Raw genomic sequence first — 11,374 nt, forward strand, 5'->3', positions numbered from 1 at the left:
TATAAGAACAAAGGAAATTTTCAGTCGAAGCCAACGAATATTATTAAGTCTTTGAGTTTCGAGTCTTAAAGTGTTCTTAACATGTTCTTAATTTCACCATCTTGTGCGTATTTTTGTTCATTATTCTTAAAAATTCGAGTGTTTTGGAGATCGCAAAGTCATTAAAATGTTCTTAACTTGTTCTTAATATTTTAGCCTTATGTTCTTTATATTTATAAGCATGTTAGACTGCCAAACTTGAGAAAAAGTACACTTGTACTTGTATTAAGGGCTTTTTTATAAGAATGGTGTTTTTCTATTTCATCACGGGATTTTCTTAACATTTTGAGGAAAATCATTCTACAATATTCTCGTGGTGTTCTCAGGTTAAAATTCAAATCCAACCTAAATTTAATATAATACACATACTTGAAGCATAAAATGGTATTTTTGTGAAAGTGTTGAGCTTATAGTTATAAATATTCTAAAAATGACATTCTAAAGTCCTGCTGCCGAATTCCATGATGGTGATATTCTTATAGTATATTCTTAGTTTTTTGGCCAATTCCATTATGAGTTAGAGTGTATTCTTATAAAAAAAGGAATATAGAGTAATGATAAGGAAAACGGAAAATTGAAGGATTTTTTATATTAGCATCATCATGTAACACTGCAATATACGAAATTTTCTTTATTAGAACGTGTTAAAATATGGGGCTAAACCTAGATGTACTTATTTTTTTGACGATTCCGAGCCTAAAATGTACCGATTGGTGTTCTAAAAATTAGTTCACTTATATATATAGAACGTCTTTGGCTTATAAAAATTGGCCCTCTAGTCATATGTTCCAATTTAAAGTTGGAAAGTAAAAGAATTTCTGCAATTACAAAAAGTTCTTATGACTTCAGATAATTTTAAGCAAATGTGGGAAATCTCTTCAATTTTCAGGCTGGTCGTGTTCTTAATATGTTGTTTTTTCTTTGTTGCAAAGTTCCAGTCTAAATATTCTTAGAATTCGTTTTCTGATAAAAAGTGTATATACCCCAAACTGGCACACAACGTTGTTTCAACGTTCATCTAAAGTTATTTGGGCACATATTTGTGGTTCTCATTTTTAATTTTTCCATTTGAAAATTTAAAGGGCTTTGTATTAAACGTTTTTTTTTTGTATTTAAAAGTTTTAACTTATAAACCATTTTTGAAATATAAAGCTCTCAAATTAATCTTATTAATTTTATTTTTTCAAAATTGAGACTCTATTCATGAAATTTTTCTTATAAAAAAACTAATGTGTATATCAGTTTACCTAAATAAACTTCTGCGATAAAATTTTTCAATATAGAATATTTCTCATTCCTAAATTTTATTACTTTTGTCTCCTATTACAATCAAAGTAATAACATTTGAGAAAAAAGGGAAACTCCCACGAAATCTTACAACCACAAACGATTTGGAAGCGCTCTAAATTAGGTTGGAAGGGTAGAGTTGTAACTCTGAGTTTTAACGCTAGACTTAAGACTCATATCCAAAAATCCAAGAATGGTCCAATAGGGCTCAGAATATAGCCTGGAAGTCTATAAACCCCTCCCAAATTGAAATATTCGAATAAATTTATCAACTAGCATTCAAAGCGCAGTCCAAAACGAACTTTAAATTGCTAAACACTCGAAAAGGTAAAGTATGTACTCTTAACGAGTAGTATTTTAGATTTTCCCAAAATGCATTGTTTCAAGGTTTGTATAGAACAGTAGTCAGTCTAGCAAAATTTGCTACACTATTGTTTTCCTACTAACAATTACGTAAACTTTACCATAAAAGGAAAATAAATTTTCAATTTTCCCTTTAGAAACCATTTCATACCACAATCCATATAACGTTAGATGAACGTTGAAACGACGTCATGAAGACAACAAATTTCAAGACCAGATATTATGTTATAAAAGAACGCATGTTTTGGAGTCAGTTACATTCTTTGAGTGTTCCTTTGTTTATTGTTCTGTTGTGTAGCTATTCCGCCATTTTGTTTTGGTGTGATTTTCCCGCCATTTTGTTGTTGATGTTGTTGCTGGGCAACAATGCGTTCTTGATGCTCGTCCAAGACCTCTTCTAATCGTCGATTGATTTCTTTCATTTCTTTTTCAAGTGTTGCCACGTGTTTATCCTTTGCTTCATCGTCTCGTGCGAACCTGAAAAATGTTAATTCTTGATACATGACGTAATCTTATATACTCCACCTCGCAAATGATACTATCATATTTTTGTAGGTGGACAGTTCAACATATAAACCCAAGTCATTTCGACTCGACTTTTGAAGGTGACTTCTGGGGTGCGGTAGAAAGAATTTGACAGATTTGGTAACAATGGCCAGATACAAATTAGAAGTTTTATAAAAGGGAGCCAACTTATTCAATGTTCAGGATTGAGAAAAACACAATATCTGAAAGAAAGCATTAGAATGTAATATTTAGCATAGATTCCAAATTCGACCCAGCTGACACACAACGTTGTTTCGACATTCATCTAATGTTCATATATAACGTTAGATGAACGTTGAAACAACGTTGTATGCATGCCAGCTGTGGTATATCTCTTACCTAATCAGTCGTATTTGAAGGTCTTTAATTTTGCGTTCAGCATCTTCTAATTTCCGATCTTTGTCATCAATTTCTCTTTTCAAATGTTTTTCATTGTTCCTTCCTTCTTGAACTTTTCGTGTCAAGTATTCTACAATGAAAAAGATGATTGAAATTGGAAAAGCAAAATCTGAATACCTTATCAAGAAATTCTTTAACAAGGTAAATAACGAATCGTGATATTGTAAGCAGACCGGTTTAGAGGCCCACCGTGCGCCTATAACTGTAAATTCTTTTATAATAAAGACCCACTTGGGCCCCTTCCCACTAGAAAAGTTACCAAAATATCGCCTCAGTTGGAAAATTATACTCCATTTTTTCAAATCAACAATCCCTCCCACTGAATTTTCTTACTCGAAAATGAAGGATGAAATCAAATCCAAAAAATTATTGGAACTATCAATCCCCTCGAGTTTAGTCCGTTATTTTTTATTCCACGGCAGAAAAAATCCTACCGGGGCTGTGAAGGGGGTGTTGGGCGAAATCGATACAAACTTTTGAATGTTCGCCTTTTCATACAATGATTTCACTTCGGTGGGGGGTACTTAGGCAAATAGTGCCGGGTATGTGCGAGCCATAGGGTAATTTTTCAGTCCTCAAAGCTCTCAAAGGGGTACAAATTCTAAAGTTATCTCTGAAGGGTCCCAAAATCACAAAAATCAAAATTTCTCTCTCAAAGGGCACGATTTCCAAGAATTTTGACAAAATTGGTGAAAATCAACAAAATTGGAAAAATGACCAAAATTTAGAAAAAGTCCTCAGGGTCCCAAAGCACCAAATTTGTCTCTCAAAGGTCGATTTCGATTTTCGCTCGGACATACCCGTCACCTCCCAAACCTAGTACCCCTCCTGGGATTCATGTTTGACTCTCTTTTTTATAAGAACAATGAGGCTCAAAAAAGCCAAAAACAATTTAAGGGCAGTGGTGAGATTTGAACGACTGAGATTCGCTGCGTTTTAAGCAAAATCAAACCTTAAATAAATGTTTTACCCTGAAAATCGAACAAGATAAGAGAACAATTTGAGAAATAGTAAGAAAATAGGTTTCAGGGTGTCCCTTTACCTTAACCGATGTCTTGTTAACTTGTTTTTTTTCAAAAGACTTGGGGCTCGAGTGGCGAAAACTTTTTTATTTTTTCTCGATCTTGAACACTTTTTGAATTTTTTTTTTTCAAAATCTTTTAAAACTCTGGGACTCGCCTATCATCGACTGAAAATACACGTTTTTTTATAAAAGTAAATTAGATAAGAACACCCCTTCAAAAATGTTGAATGTTCTTACAAAAAAAACATGTGGAGCGTACCTGATTCATAGGCCAGTGCCTCGACGTTCGGCGATTGTTTCGTTTCACTTGGTAATTGCTGAGTCAGCAATTGATCAGTTAGCGCGTCCGCTGCTTCATCATCATTGTTCTCTTCATCATCGAGGAATTGATCGATGTCGTCTGCAATCGACGATTTCGATATTCGATCATGCTCTTTCGAATCGAAGAGATTCGGACTATCGTCTTTAATTCTAATGAGGTCACTATCTTTTGCCTCGCTTAGTTTTGTTGTATCTAACTTCTCAATATTATCAATGTCTGGGTCAACGAGTCCATCATCAGTATTAAGAATGTCATCCATTAAGTCCTCCTTATCGACATCTTGGCTCGTCGATTCGGACATCATATTAACAGTTTCCTGAGACTTATTTTCATTGTTCTTAACTTCATTGGCTTCACCTGTGTCTTGTGAGGTTTGATTTGCTCCATTATCATCAATACTATCAACTTTCAAAGGTTTTACCATCGCTGATATCTCATCAGTATCGTGCTGATCACCATTGCCGTTATAATCATTCGATACTTTGTTATCAGATTGGACAGTTTTATTTTCATTTGAATCTACTACATCTTTGGTGGAGTCACCATTCGAAGCATTGTTCTGAGTGATCTCCACCTGATTCGTCTGGTGGTCCACTTCATTTGATCTAGACTCATTGCCAACATTATCTGCTTCATTGTCCTCGATATTATCCACGTTTTTATTTACTTCAACAGTTGAAGAATCAGTATTTCGTTCATCTAGGTTGGCATTTTGACCATTAACAATATGGTTCGATGGTTCAATGGTTTCTGAGTCTTTCGTTTCTTTTCCACCAGCAACTTTCAACTCGCTTTCGTTGATTTGTGGGTCTTCTTCACTTACTTTTGCGTCATTTTTATCAATTGTTTCTTCTAAATTTTCGTCTCTAGCTTCTTCATTAGTTTGAGCATTCGTTTCAGTTTCGTTATTCTGAGGTTGTTCATCATTCACTCGAATATCTGTTTCTGATTGAGAAACATTCTCCACAAGTTGACCAACGACATTGGACACATCTTCGTCATTTTTAGTAATTTTCTCAGATTCTAATTGTTCTAGACCTTCATCGTGATTCTTAGTGGCAACTGTAGTGCCTTGCAATGGATTCACTGAATCTTGTACTGTCTGGCCTTGACCTTCAGGGACATTTCTATTGACATCTGTTTCATTCTGTGCAGTGTCTTTTGGAGGACTCTCTGAGTCTTTTTCTTTTTTGTTCTCTTTCGTTTCTCCTGTTTGAGGGTTTTCATTGATTGGTGTTGATGTCTCAACCGACATTTCCTCTCCATCGCCTTGCTTCGTTCCACTTTCCATCTCTGCTTTAGGCTCCATATCTTCAACTTTGTCTGGCACCTGTGGGGGAGACCCTTCTCCTGCTTGTTGATCGCTCTCCATCGGTTTTGTTTTTTTCTCAGTTGCAATTTCTGTAAAACGAGAGGAGATATACGTAGAATTTTAGTCGAGCTGTATTTTGAATATCAGAGGGAGGGAAGTAACTAAATTCACCCTTCACTTAATATTTCACTTGTTGGATTAACGAAAAACATGCATGACTCAAGAAAGAAAAAAATACATGTTTTTTTATTAGAACAAACTATATAAGAACATACATAAGGCTTCGATGGTCAAAATATTACGAACAAGCTATGAACATTTTTGGGCTTTGCAGACTCTAAAACACACAATTTCTTAAGAAAATGGACAAAAATGCTCACAAAATGGTGTAAATAAGAACATGTTAAGAACATTTCTAGGCTTAAAGCACTAAAAGTTAAGAACACCCTTAGGCTTCAAAAACTTTGGATGTCCTTACAAAAAAACGTGTAGCGAAAGTATTGCAGGAATACAGCCTCCGTTTTTTTCTAAAGTACACCCCTGTCTCATGGAAAAAACGTGGGAAGAATCTGACTGAAAACACAAATCATTTTCTTGTACACCTCTGTCTCACAGCCCCGGTGGAACTTTTTCTTCAGAATTCCTATTAAGATCCCAATGGGGATAGAAATTCTATTGTTCCAAGGTTAAAAAATTCAGTGGCAATGGTTTTGTGCAATTCTTAAGCATTGAATTTCCAAGTGGGCTGAAATTCTGAGGTATTTTCCCACCGGGGACGAAATTTTTGTCAATCTTTCTAGTGGGGCTCCCAGCGGGTCTGTGACACAGGGGTATTCTTGTCATTATAACAATTTAACCTTTTTTGTTCACGAAAATAAGTAAGTATTAAAAGGCATTAAGACATTTTTAAACATGTTCTTGTTTTCAAAAGAATTATCTTACTTTTTGTTTTTTCTTTCTTTTTGCCTTTCTTCCTCTCTTTGTTTTTCTCCATCTTTCTTGCCAAACGTCTCTGCTTTGCTTCGTAATTATTCGACTGATCTAAGTTCTTAAAGGGATAATCAATGACATTGTTTGAGAAATTTGGAATGTAGATTCCTTCTATTGTCAAAAATAAAAACTTGAAAATGTTTTGTCCAAAGTCAATATTTTTAGTTACAAGTTTTTGGCTTTTAACCTGTTTTAACTATATGAGAACCAATCTTTAGAAATTTCGAATTATGAATTCTCGTCGTTTGAAAATAATTAGGATAATTAAGAGATTTGGGGGTTTTGTCCAAAAAATAACCAAAAGTCGACCCTGTCAGATACACATCTTGAAAATTACATTTAAGACCCGGGGGGGTGTACTTCGGCAAAAATAGGTGCTGGGTATGTGCGGACGGTAAGGGTCGGGTTTTTCACCTTTCAAAGTCTCTCTAAGGGTTACAAAAATCAGGAAATTTCAAAGTAGTCTCTCTAAGGGTGGGAAAAATCACGATTTCTAGAAAAAAATTGTGATTTTGAGAGAAAAAATTACAAAAAAGTCTCACTAAGGGTAGGAAATTTTTGAAAATCAGAGAAAATTTTTCGAAAAAGTCTCTCTAAGGGTCACTTTTTCACTAAAATTTGGTCTCTCTAAGGGTCGGTTTTCGGAGGTCCCGTCCGCACATACCCCTCATTCACCAACCCTAGTACCCCCCCCCGGGATTTAAGACCATGTCAGATATCTTCAGAACCTAAAAAAAGGAGCCTGACCAGCGCGCAGCGGCACATGTCCGTGCAAAATTTTGCCTCCCCCGGGTCTGTACCATAGAAGCTTTCTGCAAGCTGAAGATCTCAAACAATCTGATTACCTCTTTAAATTTTTCATCTACTGATGAAGTAAATGTAAAAGCCTTCCTTCAATGTTAACGTTATTAGCGATTTCTAATACTACCTAGCTTCAAAAAACTCTCTAAGCACCTTAAAAACGTTGGTTTAGAACCCATAAAATCAACAAATCTAGATCAACATTTATCTTATCTATTGAAACTTGAATCATATGACAAAATGACAAACAACCCAGATCAATACATTTTTATATATGAAACTTTATGAAAAAACTTTTGACCATTCCGGCGTAGTCGTGTTAACACTGTATTTTATTTGTGCAATTTTTCTGTTGCTAATTTGAGTTGCTATGGGAACTTGACACAGTCTTGCAAATATAACATTAAAAGTAAATAGTCATTTTTTAAGAAATGTTAACAAATGTTAATAAATTGAGAAAATAAAACTTGCAAAACTTTTTTTTCTTCTGTGCCTAGTGAGTTGGCCTGGATATCCAGGCTGTAAAGCGAGGCCAATTTAATTTGTTGTTTTACGGGCCAAACTACCCAAAAAAAGAGGGTCGGTCGGTCGGCGATAAAAATAAAAGTAGAATTCTACCTATAAAATCTCTTAAAAATGCAGCACACAAAAATGCGAGATAGAAAATAAAAAGACACAGAAAGCTCGAATTCATGGATAAAATGAAAAATTGAACATGAAATTCTCAAAAACCGTGAAAAAACTATCAAAATGTTGAAAATTTGGCAGTCTGTAAAGCAATGAAAATAAAAATGTACTACGAAAATCAAATTTTTTTTCACTTCGATTTTTGGAATATCAGGGTCGGTCGGGCCCGTAAAATAACTAATTCAATTTGCCAGGCTTGAAACCTTTTTAATGTTCCTTGTATATCACCTGGTCTTCCTACATCAATTTGCATTCTAAAATCGGATTGATTTTATTTTTCTTTTCACTTTATTCAACGTTAGACAGGTTTACATAGTTAAAATATACTAATTTTATGCCAACAATATATTAAAAACACTAAAAGTGTATAAAGTATTTAAAATACAGTACATAGTTTGCATTGACAGTAAATTTTATTATCCTCGACTTCTGAAACAAATTCTTTTAGTGTTGAAGGCAACACATGCGATAATTGATCGAATCAACGCCGGGGGAGGGGGTTACTACCCTTGCCGACCGACACCCCTGAAGTTTGAAAGATTAACCCTTTGTGGAGCTCGTTTTTTCAAAAAAAGTGAGTGTATGAGACTAAGGCTTGCAAAATTTTTGCAAAATTTTCGCAAAATTTTCTAATTTTTTCCCAAAATCTCTAAAAAAGGTACAAGCTACAGAGAACTGATTTTTCTATTTTGGTGATTTTGTGATCCGTCGTGGAACTGGTGGAGGTAAAAAAAGGTACCCTGACCCCTTTTTGCCCAAGTAATCCCCCTGTAATCAAAGACTGTGCGTACCAAAAGTTTGGTAAATCAGAACTTAACGATCATTTAATACAGCAAAAAGATCAAGATTTAAGATGAGTTTATTGTATCCATTTTATCTGGTGAACAAACCACATTGCTTTTATAGTGCGTGCTTTCTTACTTCTGTACGATTGGTTTAACGTACATTGTTCCCGGCAGCTGGGGTTGGACACCTGCCTACCTCTGATAATCGTACACCAGGCTGCCAGATCGTTAGTCATGTCGACAGTAGCATTAACAAATTTACTGTACATTCAGTGCCGCGAGCACTGCTTATCTATTTAGTCCATTAAATTGAATTTCAACATACCGTCCTGCCTAGGCTGCGCGCATCCCCAGAATTTATTCTGATATATCAAATCATATCAGAGGGTTGCTTGCAGCCTAACCATGTGAATTCGGGACTTTTAGCGCTCGCGGCTACACATTGTAGTGCTTAGTTTTTGTGTTGTACTGCAGCCAGTGTCTTTGAGCAATGTGTCAATTAACGGTGGTTCATCCACTGCCTCTGTTGGCTCTACCTCTGTCTGGACGAAATTTCAACATGAAACATGTTTTTTTTATAAGCATATGTTTTTGGGAAACAAGCTCAGTTATGCTTAGGAATATTTTAGACTCAGGCTCTAATTATGTTTATCATATGCTTATTTTTCCGAAAAATTCTCCAGTCTAGAATTTTTCCAAAATCTGTCGTCGCTATACATGAGGATAGAGAAATAAGTAATGACACAAAGATTTTGTGTTTTTTTCGTTTTCTCTTGTATTCTTTTTAAATTAAAATACAGTTTGAAGATACTTTTGTTTACTACACTTGTTGAATGAAGACCGTGTACTGTATACACACCTCAAAAGCAAGCTCAGTAATATGCTTGTAATATGTATATTTTTTAGACAAATTCAGGCATCGGTATGCTTATAAAAAACATGCAAGTCATATATCAGAGCTTACAGATTCCCCCCGTATGAGAAGGTTCACTTGAGCAGGGTGTGGTACGGGGTGTACCTTTTCAAGCTTTAAAAATATATGAAATATATTTGTGTTTTTGATAAACCGAATGATCATCGGCTATGATATTTCTTTTGCTGCGGAAAATCTGAAAATGGTAATGGTTGTATATAGGTTGAGAATCGAGTAAGCGTTGGCTTGCAAGTTTGTCTTTTTACGATATTATCTTCAAAATGTTATCATAAAAAAACGTGTACAAAATTAAGAACTGAAACAAAAAAAATATATATTCAGTAGCGGCCTGGCTTAATTTTCTTGGTGGTGCAAACTATGAAATTGGCGCCCCTGGTATTTTTTTCCTTATTTGCGCCCTCCATCATTAAGTGAAAATGTTAAACTGTAAGAGCAGTGACTGGTTGAAAGTAACGCCCCTAATCTTTGAAATCGAAATTTTATACCTAGTAAGTCGATTTAGATTTTTGCTTTCTAAAACTCTTATCAGGAGAATTACCTGATAATCTTTAAACTTTTGCGCCGCTGGTCTTACTTTACTCTCCATTAAAGGTCATGGCTGAAAGAGGCCCCAAAATGCAGAAGTTGGGAAGAAGGGTTCTTTCAAATTTTGGCGCCGCAGGCAAAAAATTTTGGTGTAAGAAAGGTCAAACAGCTTATAAGATCTTCTAAAACGGAGAAAGTTAGTCAGTATAAGACCACAAAAACCACAGCGAAAATTTTGATCATTTTGGCAATCTCTCATTTTGGGGGTGAGCATTTGTAGCTAGGGGAAAATGAGCAATAAATTTGAGTCGAATCGAGTTTGCTAAATAATGTTAAATTTCTCTTCTTGCAACAAAACTTAGATGTCGAATGAAACAACAGCCGCCATCTTGGATTTCCATGAAAACTGACTTTCGTATCCGTCAAACAAACATTTCTAGCGGGCCGCGGAAGAGCACTCTCATACGCCCAATTCATAAGGGCGACACATTCTCTTTAACCCCTGGTGGATACACCAGGTTTCAATATTGATAGAAGTTTTGAAAAAGTTGAAGAAAAAGGATGGAAGAGGGTAAAATAAAGCGCCGCAGGCGAAAAAAAATTAACATTGTACTCATAGAAGGCCCAGTAAACACATGACGTAAATTTGACGTTCAGATTACATCAATTTTATCTCACATCCTAATGTGATGTAATATTAGCGTATTTTAAACGTTGCATTACCTGATGTTTAAAGACGAATATTGAAATGATGTCAAATTGACGTTTCTTTTACAGACATAATTTTTAAGTTTAGGTATGGATGTTGAAATAACGTCATGAAAAGATATGTCAAAATTAAGATATCATTTTTATGTTGAAATGATGTCAATTTTTTTACGTTATAGTTAGACATTAATATCGATGTCAAAATAACGTAATGCAAAAGAACATCACAAAGATGTCATTTTTATATTGATATGATGTTCATAATTTTACGTTTAATTTTGACATGCTATCAATGTCAAAATAACGTCACGAAAGAGAACATTAAAATCTATATATTATTTTCATGTTGATTTGATGTTCATTATTTTATGTTATGAATTGACCCATGTTTATGGACATCATATCATGTACGAGTGAGAATATTACGATGGCAACATTGATATGATATTAATCGATATTGCAACCAAATATTTTAATGTAGTCATTAATGGACATCAGAAGAATGTCTGCAATGATACATAATTCTGAAAGTATAATTTTGATGTTTATTCGATCACATTCATTTTTGAATTGTTTTCGCATCTCTGTATCAAATGGGTCTATTAAAACCCCATTCCAAAAAAAAAAATATCTAAATGATTTTCCAACGGTG

The 11,374-nt window shown here is 34.7% G+C and overlaps 1 protein-coding gene across 1 annotated transcript; it reads right to left on the reverse strand.

Annotated features, from left to right (window-relative positions):
* Positions 1-1,943: 1,943 nt before the first annotated feature.
* On the reverse strand, positions 1,944-6,324 carry LOC136816400 (myb-like protein X). Its single transcript, XM_067072727.1, has 4 exons — positions 6,235-6,324; positions 3,918-5,381; positions 2,575-2,704; positions 1,944-2,166 (listed from the first exon to the last, which is right to left on the reverse strand). Exons 1-4 carry the CDS (start codon positions 6,284-6,286, stop codon positions 1,944-1,946), a joined length of 1,869 nt encoding a protein of 622 aa, XP_066928828.1. The 5' UTR covers positions 6,287-6,324.
* Positions 6,325-11,374: the final 5,050 nt, after the last annotated feature.

This window comes from Clytia hemisphaerica, unplaced genomic scaffold (genome assembly GCF_902728285.1).
Source record: "Clytia hemisphaerica strain Z4C2 unplaced genomic scaffold, Clytia hemisphaerica genome assembly, whole genome shotgun sequence".
In the NCBI taxonomy this organism is placed as follows: domain Eukaryota; kingdom Metazoa; phylum Cnidaria; class Hydrozoa; order Leptothecata; family Clytiidae; genus Clytia; species Clytia hemisphaerica.

Bases quoted from the DNA above. Each gene is read 5' to 3' on its own strand.
- LOC136816400 (XM_067072727.1), bottom strand. From the start codon at position 6,286: ATGGAGAAAAACAAAGAGAGGAAGAAAGGCAAAAAGAAAGAAAAAACA. The intron at 5,382-6,234 runs GTAAGATAATTC...CTCGTTTTACAG, and splicing joins AAAGAAAGAAAAAACAAAAA to AAATTGCAACTGAGAAAAAA. The intron at 2,167-2,574 runs GTAAGAGATATA...AACATTTTTCAG, and splicing joins CTTCAAATACGACTGATTAG to GTTCGCACGAGACGATGAAG.